Source organism: Anabrus simplex, chromosome 1, assembly GCF_040414725.1.
Source record: "Anabrus simplex isolate iqAnaSimp1 chromosome 1, ASM4041472v1, whole genome shotgun sequence".
In the NCBI taxonomy this organism is placed as follows: Eukaryota; Metazoa; Arthropoda; class Insecta; order Orthoptera; family Tettigoniidae; genus Anabrus; species Anabrus simplex.
In genome coordinates this window covers 328,225,289-328,244,114 of record NC_090265.1, presented here as the reverse complement: position 1 = coordinate 328,244,114, position 18,826 = coordinate 328,225,289, and the positions used below count along the sequence as shown (strand labels likewise).

At 37.3% G+C, this 18,826-nt stretch overlaps 1 protein-coding gene across 1 annotated transcript in view; it reads right to left on the bottom strand.

Moving 5' to 3' along the window:
• The window catches only part of cno (adherens junction formation factor afadin), a 1,322,290-nt gene that overhangs the window by 80,267 nt on the left and 1,223,197 nt on the right, over window positions 1-18,826 (bottom strand). The window contains exons 18-22 of the mRNA XM_067134851.2: window positions 16,387-16,452; window positions 15,911-15,984; window positions 13,482-13,600; window positions 2,391-2,522; window positions 441-618 (exon numbers count right to left, since the gene is read on the bottom strand). Of these exons, the coding sequence (XP_066990952.2) occupies window positions 441-618; window positions 2,391-2,522; window positions 13,482-13,600; window positions 15,911-15,984; window positions 16,387-16,452 (569 nt within the window). The remainder of the gene's footprint in view (window positions 1-440; window positions 619-2,390; window positions 2,523-13,481; window positions 13,601-15,910; window positions 15,985-16,386; window positions 16,453-18,826) is intronic.

The window sequence follows — 18,826 nt, the reverse complement described above, 5'->3', positions numbered from 1 at the left end:
TATGTAAAGAGAATGGAGGAGAGAAGGATACCAAGACAAATGATGGAGGCTAAGTTGAGGGGAAAAGAACGTACCATAAGCTGGGTAGACTTGAGCAAGACCATGGAACAGAAATAGGCTACAGAAGAAGAACAGTGGACGGACAGGGGGAGGTGGAGAAGAACCATAAATGCCCCAAACTGGATAAGGGAAAATGATGATGATGGAGAAAAACCAGTTTCAGTTAAAAACGTTTGACAGTCTCACAAGCAGAGGTCGTTTGGTGCAAAAATGCCAATATCTCACGATTAGCTGCAGTAATGGGGGTTTTGTACTTATCCAGGTTCAACTGTATATTAAAGCCTCTAGTCATTCTGAATTAGTGACACAGACTTCCTTCAGTCTATTATGTTCTAGTGCCTATAAAACAGTGGTTATGTTTTCAGATGACAAGCACTTACTTAGATCGAAGTCCTGCGCCATTAGTGCTGGGTTGCTGTCCTTCATAGGTCTTCTGTGGGATGCTATTAGTAGATGAGGTACGACTGTAGCCTGGATTGAACACTTCATGCTGCTTATTACTGGAATTCATCACAGCAGTAGGTGATACTGGGCCATGAACTAGATCATTGTTACCACCTAAAACAAAGATTTAAGTCATATCAACAAGGTAATGAACCTACTGGCCTCAAGGTCAAATTTATAGAAGTATATGAGAATGGTGAGATGAAGGCTATTTTCAAGGAAGAAAATCACAATTTAAAACATATCTTGAATATCTAAAATTTTTATTCTATGAAGCTTTTATTTTAGACAAATTACAAATTTTGACATTAAAAGAAATCTGGGACTGTGGCATTTCTACAAAGATACCAAAGTACAACAAACTAATAATTGTTATTACATACAGAGAGAAGAGAAATTTCCTATATTCTTTTAAATGATATATATAATTAATGTTCTGTACTAATTTCTAAACTTCATCTAATTACCAACTCCAAAATAGAAGTGGAAGAAGTCAATGCCTAGCCCTTAGGTCTGTATAGAACATAAAAATAAAAATGACAGTTCTGAATGCCTGATGCAGCAATAATGTTAAAACACCTTTCAATTACAGGTCGACATGATGTGTACACAATTTATCTCCAAAAACTATACATTTCCACAAAAGATATATCTTGAACTTTTATATCAATTCTTGTGTGATAGTTGTTAAAAACTGTTGTGCAATAATTATTATCTTGCAATACAAGAATTTTAAATATGGGCTTTTCCATATTGACTGTATAGCAAAAGAACTTAGCCTAATTAAGTTATTTTTTGAATATTTAAACAAATTCAGCTGCTTCAGTGAGAATTGATGGTGGAATGAGTTCTTGGTTCAGGGTACTTACAGGGGTTAGACAACGCTGTAATCTTTCACCTTTGCTGTTCGTAGTTTAATGGATCATCTGCTGAAAGGTATAAAATGGCAGCGAGGGATTCAGTTAGATGGAAATTTAGTAAGCAGTCTGGCCTATGCTGACGACTTGATCTTAATGGCAGATTGTGCCGAAAGCCTGCAGTCTAATATCTTGGAACTTGAAAATAGGTGCAATGAGTATGGTATGAAAATTAGCCTTTCGAAGACTAAATTGATGTCAGTAGGTAAGAAATTCAACAGAACTGAATGTCAGATTGGTGATACAAAGCTAGAACAGGTCGATAAGTTCAAGTATTTAGGTTTTGTGTTCTCCCAGGATGGTAATATAGTAAGTGAGATTGAATCAAGTTGTCGTAAAGTTCATGCAGTGAGCTCGCAGTTGTGATCAACAGTATTCTGTAAGAAGGAAGTCAGCTCCCAGACGAAACTATCTTTACATCGGTCTGTTTTCAGACCAACTTTGCTTTACGGAGCGAAAGCTGGGTGGACTCAGGATAACTTATTCATAAGTTAGAAGTAACAGACATGAAAGTAGAGAGAATGATTGCTGGTAAAGCAGGTGGGAATAATGGCAGGAGGGAACTCGGAATGAGTAGATAAAGGCTAATTTAGGAATGAACTCGATAGATGAAGCTGTACGCATAAACCAGCTTCGGTGGTGGGGTCATGTGAGGCGAATGGAGGAGGATAGGTTACCTAGGAGAATAATGGACTCTGTTATGGAGGGTAAGAGAAGTAGAGGGAGACCAAGACGACGATAGTTAGACTTGTTTTCTAATGATTTAAAGATAAGAGGCCACAGCACTAGCTGCAAATAGAGGATTGTGGTGACGTTTAGTAAATTCACAGAGGCTTGCAGACTGAACGCTGAAAGGCATAACAGTCTATAATGATAATTTATGTATATAGGTATTCAGCTGCTATTTCATGTAATAAATAGGTTTTGGACAAAAGGTCAGATTTCATTTTCAAGAAATATTTTACTTACTATTCAGTGAGGGAACAGACTTGGAGCTCTGTATTGGAGCATGGGCAGCCAAATTTCTTCTCGAATCCCCAGTATGATTCTGTTCACTGAGAATCCTTGAAGGCAAATCACGTTCACTCATCCGTCGAGGCCCTATATTGAATAATTCAAACATGTAATATATTGCACAAGCTTTCCTCAGCTTCTGATTACAGAAGTACACAGAGCTGAAACTGGTAAAATTCCACATGAATCTATAGAGTGTAGCAAGAATGTTCTCCAATAATCACAGTCCATAATAAAGGGAATCAGGACAAGTGTCGTAGTTACTCCCGGCCAATTCAAACAAAGGTAGTAATAAACCCGCTTAACTTGAAAATTTTCATCCAGAGTCAACTGTGGAAAAGTAAGGTAATATAGTTTGGCAACCATAATTTGTCGGATGGGAGTCTCCATGGTTGTTGTTCTTGATTTCAGTTTCACTTCTGAACAACGAGAGGACTAAGGAATTATTGTATTCACAAAAAGGTTTTACATCAGTTCTTGATGGACCTTGGCATTTCATTACCCCTGGACATAGTAAAAGTGGGTTTAGCAACATAACCATGTTGACTCTTTGAAAAATGCAAATTAGAGTGTTGGTTCCTATTCTCATCTTTATTGCCCCTGTGGGTGGGGGCAGTAGAATATCCACAGTATTCCCTGATTGTTGTAAGAGGTGAATAAAAGGGGGCCCCAGGGGCTCTTAATACGGGAGTGTGGGTTGGCGACCATGAGGTCCTTAGCCGAGTCCTGGTACTGCTTCCACTCACTTGTGCCAGGCTCTTCACTTTAATCTATCCTATCCAACCTCCGTTGGTCAACTTTTGTTCTTTCTCGACCCTGATGGTATTAGGTTGCGAGGTCTAGGGGGTCTTTTATTTTCAGGTCCATTATGGCCCTTGTCCTTTTTTTTGGCTAATATCTTAATTTTTCGAAGTGTCAGGCCCCTTTGATTTTTTTCTTTTGATTAATGTTCTTCTTCTTTTCTTCATGGGGCCTCTAAATATTAGTTCCTAATTAGCGTCGACCTCTAAGATCTTTTGCTACCATGTTTTTCCTTCATTCCCACCTAGATATACCTGCTTCCTTCACAAAGCTGCAGGTTGTTCTTATTGGGTTTTCTTGGATTTTTTCTCTCTCTTCACCTGGTATTCCTAGAGTGGAGAGTCTGATTCTACCCAGTGCCTCACATTCGAAAAGTATGTTTTCAGCTGATTCCTCTGCTTCATTGCATTTCCTACATATGTTGTCTCTTATTACTCCAATTCTATGTAGGTGTGTTTTCAGATGGCAGTGTCCTGTCAAAAGTCCAACTACCCATCTTATATTTTTCTCTGCTGAGTTTCAACAGTTCTTTAGTATGCTTCTTGTTTGGTCCTTTTATCAGTTCCTTTGCAAGCCTGCATCCTGTAGTATTTTTCCAGTTTTCCATTATTTTGTTTCTTTTGTACCCATTTTCCTATGTAGCATCAGGCTTGTCCATAGGAAATCCCGCATACAGGTTCTGGGCCTACAAAATGTGTTTCTGCCCCTTTCCTGGCCAGTTTATCTGCCTTTTCATTTCCTTCTATACCTGTATGCCCTGGTACCCATATTATTTTGACAATGTTGTACTTGGAGAGCTTCAGGAGAAGTGAGTGGCAATACCAGACAATTCTGGATATTATCCGGACTGCTGCTAGTGCCTTAATGGCCACTTGGCTGTCTGTAAAAATGAAAATGTTCTTATTCCTATAATTCATTTTCAGATTTTCTTCAAGACATGTTCTGATAGCTATCATTTTAGCGTGAAAGATTGTTGTGGGTCTGCCCAGGCTCATCTGGATTGATCTCTCAGGTTTTCCCCCGTTGATCCGTCCTCCTGTGACATCCACAGTCTTTGAGTTATCAGTCTACTTGATTAATGTTAATAGAGGATGGTTGCCCAATTGTACTTCCTCTTAAAACAATAACCACAACCATCAACACCACCTCATTTTAATTGTACTGATCTCCTTTATCATGGCCTGTGATTGCTGGATGACATTTTTCCTGCACCCTAAATTTTAAAATGTCTTAATAAAAGAAAAAGAAAAAAAAAAAAAAATCTGTCAACAGCCAGTCTAAAATTTTCACATAATTATGATGCTCCTGTTTCATAAAATAAAAAGAAAGTTATAAATGCCACAAGCCTATATACAACATCAGTACCAGTATAAAACTAAATATTTCTACTCAGAAATGGAAGAATACAGTACACCGGTGTGCTAACATCTAACTTCTAGGTGCACTAAAAATAAATATAATGAGCTGTAGGGTGACGGAGGAAGACAGTAAGGCCACGATGGCAATCTCTCTTCACACCAACTCCAATAAGCAGTAATCAGTACACATTGAGATGAGAGTGGAAGGTGGAACATTCACAATACAAAAAGTAGTTCATGAATAGTTCTTACATATTGTAGTCCTTTCATAATTCCCACGGTTACGTGCTGATGCTTGCTTGAATATTTATTTCCCAATAAATAAACCAACTATTTGATAAGGGAATAAAAACACAGCCTATATCAGCACTCCCGGTCTAGAAAGCCAAGAATAACAGCTGAGAGGATTTGTCGTGCTGACCACATGACACCTCATAATCTGCAGGCCTTCAGGCTGAGCAGTGGTCGCTTATTAAGTCAAGGCCCTTCAGGGCTGTAGTGCCATGGGGTTTGTTTTATCAGCACTAATTACTTTGTTAGCCGGCCCCGTGGTGTAGGGGTAGCATGCCTGCCTCTCGCCCGGAGGCCCCGGGTTCGATTCCTGGCCAGGTCAGGGATTTTTCTCTCGACCTGAGGGCTGGTTCGAGGTCCACTCAGCCTACGTGATTAGAATTGAGTAGCTATCTGACGGTGAGATGGCGGCCCCGGTCTCGAAAGCCCAGAATAACGGCCGAGAGGATGCGTCGTGCTGAACATACGACCCGTCGTAAACTGCAGGCCTTCGGGCTGAGCAGCAGTCGCTGGGCAGGCCAAGGCCCTTTCAAGGGCGTTAAATACCATGGGGTTTCTGGTTTGGAATTACTTTGTTATGTTAAAACCAGTTTTCAGAATTAAATTCCATATTTAGTAACATATTAACATTTAAAATTTCTAAAACAATCTAAAATATCCAACAATCTAATAAAATGTATTGCTGATTAAAACCTTAGGTGACCCGGTTGTTTTTGTCTGGAAAGAAAGAAAGAAAGAAAGAAAGAAAGAAAGAAAGAATGTTCCCTGTTACAAATAATTCTAAATGAACATTATTCCTTTTAAATTAGGGTAATATACCAGAGAACCGTTAATGCTTAAATATAGCTTTGTCACTTTATGATGACTATGGAGCAAATTAACAATATGACACTGACAATAACTACATTTTTTTGATAAGAATATCTTATGTTATCATTTAGATTTTTCACGGCCCATGTAACTATTCATGATGTAAAGTTTTTGGGGTTATGCCATGTAATAAACTGTAAAACACATTCAACGCGCATTTCGAAAGGTACCTTGCTTTTCTTCATCAGGAGAAAACAGAAAACGGAACCATCAGAAAGTGATGCTTTACTGCTGCCATTCGTTGTCCCTACCATGGAGCTAAAAAGGTGTCCCATTACATCTCAGGGTGCCGTTTTAAGTTCTTTGTTGCTTTCTCTTAGCAACCATTGGTGCGTCGTGTTTCTGTTTTCTGTTTTCTCCTGATGAAAAACTTTACATCAAGAATAAGAATATCTTAATTTCTATAGCATGCATTATAGTATATTGCTCAAAAACATGCAGTTAAAAACAGAAGCCAGATATATACAAACGGAACAAATCATAATCTGCAGTAGGAAGAAAAATATATAAAATTTGATAGAGTTATTATAAATGCTTTTATGAGATGATATAGTCTACTTTTTTTATGACTTTACCAATAAGTAGTGGCATTTCAGTCAAACTAGTTTTGCGTGCAGGTTGATCATACCATATCTACAATCATATCAATGTGAGCATCCTACTAATACAATGCCTTCAGTCGTAACTTTGTGCGTGTGCAAACAGAAGTAGTAGAGAATTCATAGTTGCATCTAATTTATGCGTGAACTCCAAAAAAATCTCTATAGATATAAAAATAAATTATATATAAATTCATGCCCCACTTTAAATTATGATAAGTTCCAACTCAAAGCTCTGTAAGTACATACGTTGCAGGCTATTCATCAAAATACAGAATGCAAAAAAACAAACAGTACTGAAATTACAAACATGCTTTGAACATCAGACATACCAGACATCATGTCACCAAGAAACCTGCCACTGCAACAACTTCCCTGATCCCACACCCCCAGATGCCAACATATGGGACAAGCTGAATGAATCCATTCTCCACTCAGATGATCCAACTGGGAACGTTCTTGAATTATAAGAGGATATACAGTCATCTTTTGTGTCCTTGCAACAACCTATGTTCAACAACTCTTCCGACAACCTACAGGACCATTATGAACAACACATGAGATGTGAGGGTCCACATTTTGAATACATCCTTTGCCAATGCAGTTAAGATACGTGTTGCCATCATCACCTTGCAATGACATATCTAGATCTTCACAGCATGTCTGTAATTTCAGTACTATTTGTTTTGTTGCATACTATATTTCCCCAGCAAGAATGATACTACATGACACAGACTTACAATGAAGAACATAATAACGAAGCCTGTTTGAATTCTTGTGAAGCTCAGGTGCCTATACTGATATTTGCTTTTAAGATTACTGTAATTGGACAAGTCCTGGTGAGGAATTAGATGTGGTCTGTGTGTCAAAATGAAGCTGAAGTGAAAAACCACAAAAAACTACTAGGAAGAATAGTGATTTTAACTCCAATTTTCTTCTCAACTGTCCTCATGTGGATGAGTGTAACACAAGAAGAATTTGGAACTGAAACAGATCCAACTGTGCAAAAGGGTAATATGCTCACCCCTCCAACCTGACAATGTCTATTGTGTGGAAACACTAACTAGTACAGCTTAGGGTCCAATGTTTACCATTTATATATCTGCTGAGTCCCAGTGGAATCATCTCAAAATCTTAAAAGATCATCCAATAACCCCTGTTTAACAAGGTTTTAACTGAGAAGATTTTCTACTTGTCTTCGGCTCCAAAATAAATGTATTTTCTGCATGCATTTAAGCTAATCATAGGAGCTATTTGTATGTACCAAGTTTAGAAAAAGTTAGTGTACATATGAAAATATCTACTAAATGAAATCAAGAGCACAAAGTAGAAGTGACAACCACTAATTTGCATCACTTTCTTCATGCATGTACTTCCATGTTCTTTCTTCAGTTAACATACACCAGTCAGGATCTCAATTAGGCAATTACTGCACATAAAATATTAATACAATTATCTTGTGATCAGTATTTATTATTAGATGGCAAGTTTCTTTCCAAACTCATCTTAGCTAAATACTGTACAGTAATATTAAAGTATGGCTAGCTACAGAAAACCATCCTGAGCCCAATTTACAAGAGGTGATGACAAGAGCAAATAATTTCCAGCATTTAATCCTTGCTATAATCAAATCCATTCTTCTCACTACTTTAGTGCTTACAGAAGGAAGTACTGGGTCAGATTTCTGGCCATGCCATAGGGTTTGTGTGTTTAGATTTCTGAAGGTAGCTTTTCAACTCAATAAACAAATTTATATCTAGCTTCTTATTTTTTGCTTTTCTAAATGTTAGTTTCTAGTACAATTGCTTTCAACTGTCTGTAATTGTCAAGAGTCATTTGCATCAAACGTAACATAAAATTTGATGTGGGGGTGGGGTGGAAATGTTTTGTGAATTAATTACTGCTTTTAAAATCTCTGAAACAATGATTTGGAGATTCAAACAATAGCTCTTGTGGATGAGGTATGGTACCATGTCTATTTGGAACATTACTGAATTCATATTCACTTCCTTTCCAAAGTACCAGATCTATTGCACCATGCTGTATGGATATAATCATTGCAGTTTGAAAGTGAATAATAATCAAGACCACATCACAGTCATTATGCATAATGTTGTACATCAAAGGCTTTTCACACAAGCATATTTTGACAATAATAAAATAAAGCAATTCATGCTTAAATTAAGTCAATCATATTTCCATGCCAAGACAATGCAAGCTCAACATATCACGTGCTCTAATAACAGAAAAAACACAATGTGTGTTTTGTAAATAAAAGAACAAAAATTCTAGAACACAGAAAGTGACATGTCTTTGGGCTTACGGTTAGACTTCAGTGGCGTTGCAGAACTGATGTGAGACTTGAAAGCATTTCCATGCATTTCTTTATTCTTCCCAAGTACCAGCTGGTTGCATGGTCTAGAATGTCCAAGACTAAATGATGGAGTTACCAGCAAGTTGTCTTCACTTCGTGGTCGTTCTTCAAAATTAGTACTACACATCTTATGATTTTCAAACATAGAAGTGTACCTATTTTTAGAAGACAAAATACTGCATTCACTTTTACATCGATCTTCAAAGCTGATGGTGCGAAGACTCTGAGTCTCACGGCAAGTTTTACAGGGACATGAGGAACATGAAGAACATTTCATAAATGGCAGACAGTTTGAATTGAACTGTCTAGTAGACACTATATTACCTTCAGTATGATGTCTAGACTTAGCTGATAATATATTATCTTCACTACGATGTCTATCCCCAAAAAATTTAGGAACCTTGTAATTATGGCAGAGGTTTGTTACACTTCTACTGGATGTAATAACAGGTACTGCACTACTAAGTCTATGACAAGGGCCATTATCTTCATAGTCATGACATAATTTTTTAGTACAATGATTCATATTAAACCCAAATTCACAGCACTTTTCTCCTGTATTGTAAGACTTGTTCTGAATACATAGTTCATCGGTGGTACAATCCTGCTGTTCCAGGATTTGGCTATTACTATTTTCTTGCCGAATTTTAATTGCTTTTTTCTGAACACTTCCAACTTCCTCTTTTATTCTTAATTCTTCCATACTTCCCCTTCCAAGACTGTCCATTTCTTCACTCTTTTTAAGTCTATTAACACTATTAAAGTCCACCATATCACATTTCACCCCTGGCAAGAGATGATCCAAACTACAACTCACATTTTTCAGTCCCACGGTGTACACTAAACTGTAGGCATCCTGATCGCCACTGTTGAGGGTAGAAGGAGCTAGATATACAGAACCTGGCTGTGGAGTGAAGTCCCATGGCCGCTCCTCCAAGAGAACAGCTTTGGTCATATCTGGTACAGATTTAAACATTTCATGTTTCAGATAACTCCGATTTCTCCCTCGCCTCCCACCTTTCCCCCGAAAACGAATAAGTCCATTTTCCCCCATGCGAGAGAAATGCTCTGCCAAGGCAGCTACACGTCCATATCCTAAACGAACCTCATCAGGTGATTTCCAACATTTTGTCAGTTTTATATTACTACAATTCCTATCAGAATTATCCTGATCATCTTTGATCCTACTGAGATCTAAATTTAACATGGCAGGTATAAACTCCCCACTTGCCTCATCAGTGGCATCAGGAGTAATGTTAAGTTGTTTAGAACCAAGGTCAATTTTATTCCTTGTATATTGATTATCTTTGTTTTCAAAATCAGCCAATAAAATTTCATCAACATCTTGTATAATTCTTAATTTTTCAGCCATTTCCAATTTATTATCAGGTTTTGAGGTTTTATTCTTCTTATCTTGATCAGATGAATCAGATGTGACAGTTGACGCAGGGGAGCAACACTCATTAACACAACTTGGAGACACTACAGACTCTTCGCCTTCACCACTAGAAACTATGGATGACACTGAGCTATTTTCAGTTTCAAAAATTATACCACATGTAACATTCGGTGCTGAGGGATCATAAGTTAAGTTTTTACTGACATCAATTTCATATTTATCAGGATTCATATGGTCAAAACTTGTTGTAGAACTTTTTTTCAATACCAAATTATCAAGTTTGGTTGAATTTGAAGAATCACATTCAGAAACTATGTTCCTACGAGTATAAGTGTTTCCACCATGTTGTTCTGATATGGCCATACATTCATCAACGTCCTCAAGGCAAATTTGAGGAAAGTCCCGGGGTCTCAACATACTATGTTTAAGATTATTATTGTAGATATTTGTCTGCGAATATGAATGTGAAACTGACAAATAATTTTTTGAATGAGAATGGTCAGCATAATCAGATTCAGGGTGTATTTTTAATGGACTAACAGAGTGTAATGAAGTACAAGACTGGTTGACAGGATGTAAAGTATGAGCTGACTGGTAGGTAAGGTACATATGTGGACCAGGATCTCTTCGATACATCTTGTGAACAGGGGTGCCCAGCCTTTGAGCTGCTGCACTATTTGAATGAGTCATCGCACCTGGTTGCTTATTCCAATCAACGAGCCTTTCCTGATAAGGTGGTGGTGGTGTTTGCTGCAGACTCATTCCTGAAGAACGCAGGTTCATTAGCGACACAGTGCCCGACACTGATGGCTGCCCTTTGCTGTGGTCTATTGCTGATCTTGTTACATTGGGAGATGGTGTGATCAGTTCAGATTTGGGACGAGTTCGAGATGCAGAAGATGATGCTGTTAGGGAAGTGTTAGAGGTTTTGTTAGTAGTGGCTAAGCAAGGTTAGATAAACAATTGTTAGAAAAAATAAATATAAGCTCATTATTTACAACCATACACAAAAGCACCAAGCAAATATTTATGTTGAAAGGTTTTGAAATACAGTAAATATCAATCTAAACTACACACAATATATAAATGGATGATACCACTCACATAGGTAAAAGAAATGAAAATATTTATCATGGTCATATGTGCTGTAAGAATCACATCAGATATCACATCAGATTTCTTAAGCACATAACTTTTCTTAGAACCTTAACAGCAAGAATCAATTTTAGACAGTTCTCGTATATTCCCAGAGATTTGGAAATAAATAATCTTTTATGCTTCAGATAAGCCATATGTTTAGTAAAAATGGATAAATTACACCAAAAAGATTAGTGAGAATTTTCTTTACAAATATTTTGGCAACCAAACAAGAGTTTACAACAAACTCGAGCAAGGGGCATATAGCAAGCTGACAGGAAGGACACACTGTATTCCCTCACTCAAGGGACGAGCAGGAAGCTACCAGCCAGGAGACAACAGCTTCTTTGTCCCATCCTCTGTACTGTCAAGTTCGGTCATTAGCCGAGCTCTGTACTTGCGCTAGTTAGACATGAGATTTACCTGACACACTCAGTGATTGTGATTATACAGTTCACAGTAACAATTATCCATCATGGTTAAGTACACCATCGAACAACAAGTGTTTATTGTTCAAACAATGAAAAATTGTCACAAGTATGTTAACTAATTAGGGGCTGTTTGGCCGAGGCGGTAAAGGCATGCTCGGTTCGCCCGGAAGGACGTGGGTTTGAATCCCTGTCAGGAAGTCGTAAAATTTAAGAAACGAGATTTCCACTTCCGGAGGTGCACATGGCCCTGAGGTTCACTCAGCCTACACCAAAAATGAGTACCAAGTTAATTCCTGGGGGCAAAGGCGGCCGGGCATAGGGCTAACCACTCTACCCCATCATGTGCCGAGGTTACGGATAGTGGAAGCCTTTACCTTCCACCGCTCCAAGGGCCTTCATGGCCTGTACGGAGATGACTTTGCTTTTTTATGTTAACTAATTAAAACCTTTCAACAGAAACATTAAAACATACAAACATTTTACATGGCCTTTGTAAATGTCAGCATGATCAATTATGAGAATGATAATGACTTTTGTTAGAGACCCTCCAATTTCACAAACTGCAAAGCACCCATAAACCAAGAATTAATGACCTCCTTTAGCACAAAATTAAGAACTTCTTACATGTGTCAAGTTATAATGAAACATTTTTCTAATTGAGCAGTATTATCCCTATTGTGACCAGTCAACTTGACTTTCGTCAGCAATTCGTATTCGCAGTGTGAACACAATAGTAACACCTTTCAATTTACTTACGAATCAGATTCCAAATTCAAATTTATTTGTTAATTAAAATACTAGTTATGCTTTTAGAAAGGGACATAGAGAGAAGCACTGAAAACCTCCTATGCAATAACAAAGTGAAAGAATAATTTTACCTCCAAGAAGATATTTTACTATACAGTAGTCACTTCAATCAAATGCATAGGTAGCCATAATTATGTCACAAAAGAATAGTGGCAACACACAGAAATCTTAATACAGAGGTTGCCAGACAAATTCTCTTCATGGACAATTTACCTAACACACACAGTCTGGATTAAACTAACTGCCTTTATTCATCTGCAACTGAATTTCATACGATCTTCATGACAAATCAGAGAACTTTTTATGCAAGTATTTTAACATGACACTTGTGACTCAGAATTGTAATTATCTGTCTCAAAATATGTACCTCATTTGTGAATTTCCAGGGTCTCTTAACTGTTATAAACATTTCCATAATGGTTATTCACATTTTATTCTAAAATTTGCATAATTAGATGGTAATAAACAATGTTTGATAAATACAGTACTTAACTGAAAGCATTGGTGCTATATGCCCTTGATTTCACAAGGAAACAATCTTTTTTCAAACAACAGAAGTATAACTGTAATTAATTTTAAGTTTCAGCAGTCTTGTCTTCCTACAAAGACAATTTGAGACCACTCAAGAATTTAAAAAATTATGTAATACAGTAGGTATTTTACACATTAATCTTGCATTTAATTCTTCTTGTTAGGGAATGAAAAGCAACATATTACACGCTCAATGTACATGCCTTGAATGAGCAGATATTAGATCCACAAAATATTTAAAAAAATAAAAAAATAATAGTTTTATGGTTAGTATAGTACCTATAGTAGCCACCAAAGAAGAATTGCATGCATATCACCACCAAGGGACTCAAAACAGATTTTTCCCATTCTTCCTTTTCCCCATTACATGCAACTTCCTAGCTTTGTCAAGGACATCAATATTTATTTACCAGCTTTTCAGTGTTACACAGTACATCATAAAGCTTACCTCTGCCCATGACTGGAGATGGCTGTTGCAACAATGTAGCCAAACCATGGTATATAGCACCTTGCTTGGCAACTTCCAGGGTCACTGTTGGCCCAGTTCGAACCAAATATTCAGCCGCCCTAATGAAAAAGGCATAGATCTTATTACTTTTTCATTCAAAACATTAATGCCTATTATTTCTATCATTTATCAGTTTGCAAGATGCTGTAAATATAACAGCAACTTTCAGAATCCTAGTTCTGTAGTATCACGTACTTCTATGCCATGTATCTTGAAAATTATACAAAATTGAGCCTAAGCACCTTCTCACATCTCCTTTGCTCCTTTTTACTACCATGACTGAATCCATTATTTTACTACGAAACCTCCATTTGCCCTTACATTATGCCACCACCAAACCAAGTTTAAATGCAAAGTATAACTTGGCTCTTTTTTTTCTTCATTACAAATGCCCTACTGTAATCGTTCTCACCCATTTATCCCCGCTACTTTTATGTTTAAGATACCCTAATATCTTCAAGCTTACATCCAGTAAAGAAAAGTTAACCCAAAAACAAAGTGATGCAAGGATAATCTATATATCTATATACAGTATATAAAATAAGAGTTTTGTCTGTACATTGTTCAGAATTTGAAAAGAATGGTATTTCTGTATCAGTCATGTCCACAGTAACAAGGAAATGCACCTTTTACTTTTCCATAATTTCTGTCTGTCTGTATGTACAAGCTTCACAAAAAAAAACAGCTGAAGAGAATTTAATGAAAATCAGTATGTAAAGTCAGCGGATGAACCACTACAATCTAGGCTATAAATCATAATATTCACGCTGAGTGAAATGGTAGTTTAAAAGAAAGAGTAATATTTAGTTCTCAAATATTTATATTATTAGTGGTCCTATCGATAAATACTACATAACTAAAGTTATATTGAATTCAATTTCCGATCATTTATGTCTTATACATTTTTACCGTACCGACTATAGTGGTATTTCAGAGTTGGAAGAAAACTAAACGTGAAGGTCTACAATATCGAAAGCGCATAACACTGAGCAACAATAACATTACATTGACCATTGTTTGTTGTGATGTTCTTTGTCTCTTATGCTGACACTCAACTCCGATAGATGGAATTACTGCTGCATACCGAGTATAACAGTTTGCCTGAATATTGGTGGGAAATGGCTGGGGAGTTAGAAAACTTTCTTGTTTAGCATTTCATTCCTCTTGTTCATAGACTTTCAGATACTGCTGGTATGTAACACGTATTCGCTATTCGATCCTACTCTGATGCACTGTTTTCAATGAGCAGTGTGCACACTTAAGGCAGACACTCACTCAGTAGTAGTAGTAGTAGTAGTAGTAGTAGTAGTAGTAGTAGTAGTAGTAGTAGTAGTAGTATGACCTGGTCTAGTATTATAATTTAGGCCTATTCCAAATTACAACACCACAATTCACTGAATAACTCAACATTCAAGCCTGAAAAGAGCCGTTTCTTAAGAAAAGCTTCTTCCTCTTCACTTTTATTAAATTCTACATTCATTTTATTCCACATTAGCAGTGAAGAGGGGGTTTCTGCTCTGGCTTAGAGGAAAAATTTACCCCCAAGTCAGATAGATTCTTCCGCCGCCAGTGTAGTGAATTGAGATTTTCTGACTCATCAGGTACTCCTAGGAAACAGATTAGTAAAAGGGCATAATTTTTGCCCTGGGACTCTCCACTATTCGATTTCCCCCTCCGCCGAATAAAGACAAAGAGTGTTCATGGATCACGGCTGTCTGCGGCTTGGTCATTCCAGCTCTGAAACTTTGGACTGTTAGATCGGCAGTGTAGTACTGTTCGTTAAAAGTGAGAAAATGTGTGGTTTTTCATTTGATCGAGTATTTTACATGAAAGCATAGCTTTTAATTGCACCATTCCTACTGACGTCAGTGTAATGACCTATGTTCATTTCAGTTGAGAAAACCACTAAGACAGTCTTTCTGAGGATGTAAAAAGACAGTTGGAGAGTGAATGTCTGCCATTATAATGAAAACTCCCCAACCTGACTGTGTCTGATGGTAGGCAAGCGGGCCTACCATTACAATGAAAATTCCCTAACCCAGTCTTCAAATCAGAAAAGACGTATGGTGAATTCCCAATCGCGTTTCAAGGGTAACGTTAAGAGCTATGCAATTTAATACAATTTTGCTCACAACGCGTACACTTCCAAACCTAGAATTCTGTATACAATATAGAAGTCCATAGCGAAGCACGGGTATATCAGCTAGTTTTATATACAGTTGATTGTAATGGAAGTTCACTAATAACTTGACTTTTCTCGCTATATAGTACTAAACAGTTACAATTCACGAACTAAGTACCATGATACCATGATAAAAATACTGACTTTACTTATTATAAATTAAGATCAGTTCACGCATAAAACCTACTTTTCCTGGGTAATTCCAACAAGACTCTGACCATCCACCTTCAGTAACTGGTCACCAGCCTGCAATTGACCGTCCTGAAAAAGAAACACGCATTTCTTCTTTACTGTATTGTACAGGAGCATGTTTGTAAAAATGTAATAACAACAGCCCTACTTAAAGTGGAAAATGTTACAGTAGTTGAAACCGTGTATTACAGATAATATCATACTGCAAATATAATCTTCAAAGAAGAACAATTATTAAAGTGTAATATTTCAGCTGTTATGTACTTCAAAACAGTCTGGTCAAGTAAGAGATTTAATAACCATGAATCACTAAGAAAATATGTTCTTAAATATTTCCTTCATTAATCTACTGTACTGAGTGCTAGAATTTTACTTTTTTTCAAAATTTCCCAATTCCTTCATAAGTACATCTTCTCAGTTTTTTTAATGATAATCTTGTAAATTTAAAAATCCAGAAGCGACAAAACTTACTGCATCAGCAGCTCCTCCTTTCACAACCGACTTGATGTAGATCCCGAGCTTGTCCTGACCAGCCCCCTGAAATAAATAAATAAATAAATAAATAAATAAATAAATAAATAAATAAATAAATAAATAAATAAATAAATAAATAAATAAATAAATAAATAAATAAATAATCTTCTTCTTATTCTTGAGAAATACAGGTACCATTACACATGGAAGAGAAAAACTGTAATTGAAAAATCCTGATGAAATACAAAATGCTTGCATAAGTTATAATAATTTAAAATGAATTGTTCTCAGTGCTTAAATCTTCAGAATATACTAATATACTGTGCATCTAAGGTTTAACTCCTTAGCTGACTGGTCAGTAGAGCGGCCTTCTACTAAAAGTGACCCTATTTCGATTCCTCGTCGGGTTGGGGATCTTAACCAAGTAAGATTAATTCTTCTGACTCAGGGTATGGGTATCTCTGTTCGCCTGAATAAATACCACTTCAAATACAACACAATACACAAACGACACAGACACTCATAATAGTAAATACATTGTCCAGGAAGGGCATCTGACCATTAAACCGGGCCAAATTCACATGCCGTGCTTATCCAGGAATTAGGTTGAGGCAGACATTGAGGAAAGTAGAAGAGAAGGAGGAGGGGAAGGAGAAGGTGGTAGTGTTTTACATTGGTACCAACAACGTTAAGCAAGCAGGTATAAGTGCTAACATAGCTAGGGATGTGTGGGATGGGGTAAATGCAGCGCGGGTGAAGTTTAAGGAAGTTGAGATTGTTATCAGTGGAATACTGTGTAGGAGGGATACTGACTGCAGGGTGATTGGGGATTTAAATGAGACTATGGAGTGGGTATGTGGAAAACTGGGAGTGAGATTTCTAGATCCTAATGGGTGGGTAGAAGACAGGGATCTGCACTCAAAAGGTCTTCACTTAAACCGCAGTTATAGGATTATAGGGAGGTACAGGAGGTGGTCTAGGGAGCAGTGATAAGGGTACAGGGATCTAGAAGTCAAGTAGGGATGACATAAAAATGTCAGTGTTGAACTTTAGAAGTATTGTAAAGAAAGGAATAGAATTAAGTAATAATAGATATGAGGCGGTCCGTTCCAAACCTCGTCTTATCCATTAAAAAAAAAAAAAAAAAAAAGAGTTAGAGGTAGCATTGCCTTCTTGATGATGTTTGTGATAGGTCTATCACAACATTAAGCACCAAAACTCGCCTTTTCCCATAGAAGTCTGTCACCAAACTTAGGCTATTGTTTCATAACTCGCCTTATCCACGGCGCTTGTCGTTTCAAAACTCGCCATATACAATCAACCAATAGGAATGGATAATTTCAGCACGTGACTCCCGCGACAATTTCCCCGCGTTTTATGGCTGTCTTTCCACTCTTTGAGTTGTTCTTGAACTGTGTTAGTCTTTCATGCAGTTTTGTGCTGTGAATAGAGTGTATTAAGATGACAGAAAATATTGCTCTTGTTGTGGAAGGTATATAAAACTTGCTAATACAGAACAGTTTCACATTCAGGGCTGCCAAAAGACATTCTTGAACGTATTGCATGTCAGCAAAGATTGGGTTCAGAGGATTGCCAGAAATCTCTTCACGACAGGGAAACTTCCAACAGAAAAGAGGGGAGGAGCTAGGATCAAACCAGAGTACACTGAAAAGAGGCACTCCGTGCAACGTTTCATTGAAGGTTTGCAGTGTTGTGAAAGTCACTATTGCCGCGGAAAGTCACTGGTCAGACAGTATCTACCCGGAAATTTAAGCATCGCTAAGCTTTACAAAATGTATAACAAGAAATCACCTGAAGAACTCAGGGTGAAGCGGTGGTTCTTCCGTGAAATTTTTACGTGTTGCTACAACATAGGATTCGGAACACCAGTTACTGACGCTTGCTCAAAGTGCATAGAGCTCAAGGAGAAAATTGAACTTGAAAGTTCGAACATATCACTGAAGAATGATTTAATCTTGGAACTTGGAGTACACAAACTAAGAGCTGCAGCTTTTTTCCAAAAGCTCCAAGAAGAAAGGGACAGCATGGCAATATTTTCATTTGACTGCCAAAAGAATCTTGTGAATCGAAAAGTTCCAGATCAAATTGCCTATTACAGTCGCCAATTGTACACCTATAATTTTACCATTGTGAGGGGTACCTCACATGCCAAGTTGACAAAGGAGAATGTTTTTACATACACATGGATGGAGCATGAATTCAACAAGGGGTCTAATGAAACGTCATCTGCAGTTTACCATCGATTATCACAAACTGATTTGTCAAACTTCACTACTATACGAATTCGTGCGGATGGCTGCGGAGGACAGAACCGCAATTCTACAATGATTGCAATGTGCTCATATTTCTTGACACACACTGCTTCGCCTAATATAGAAAGTGTTGAATTGGCCTTTCCTATGATAGGCCACTCATT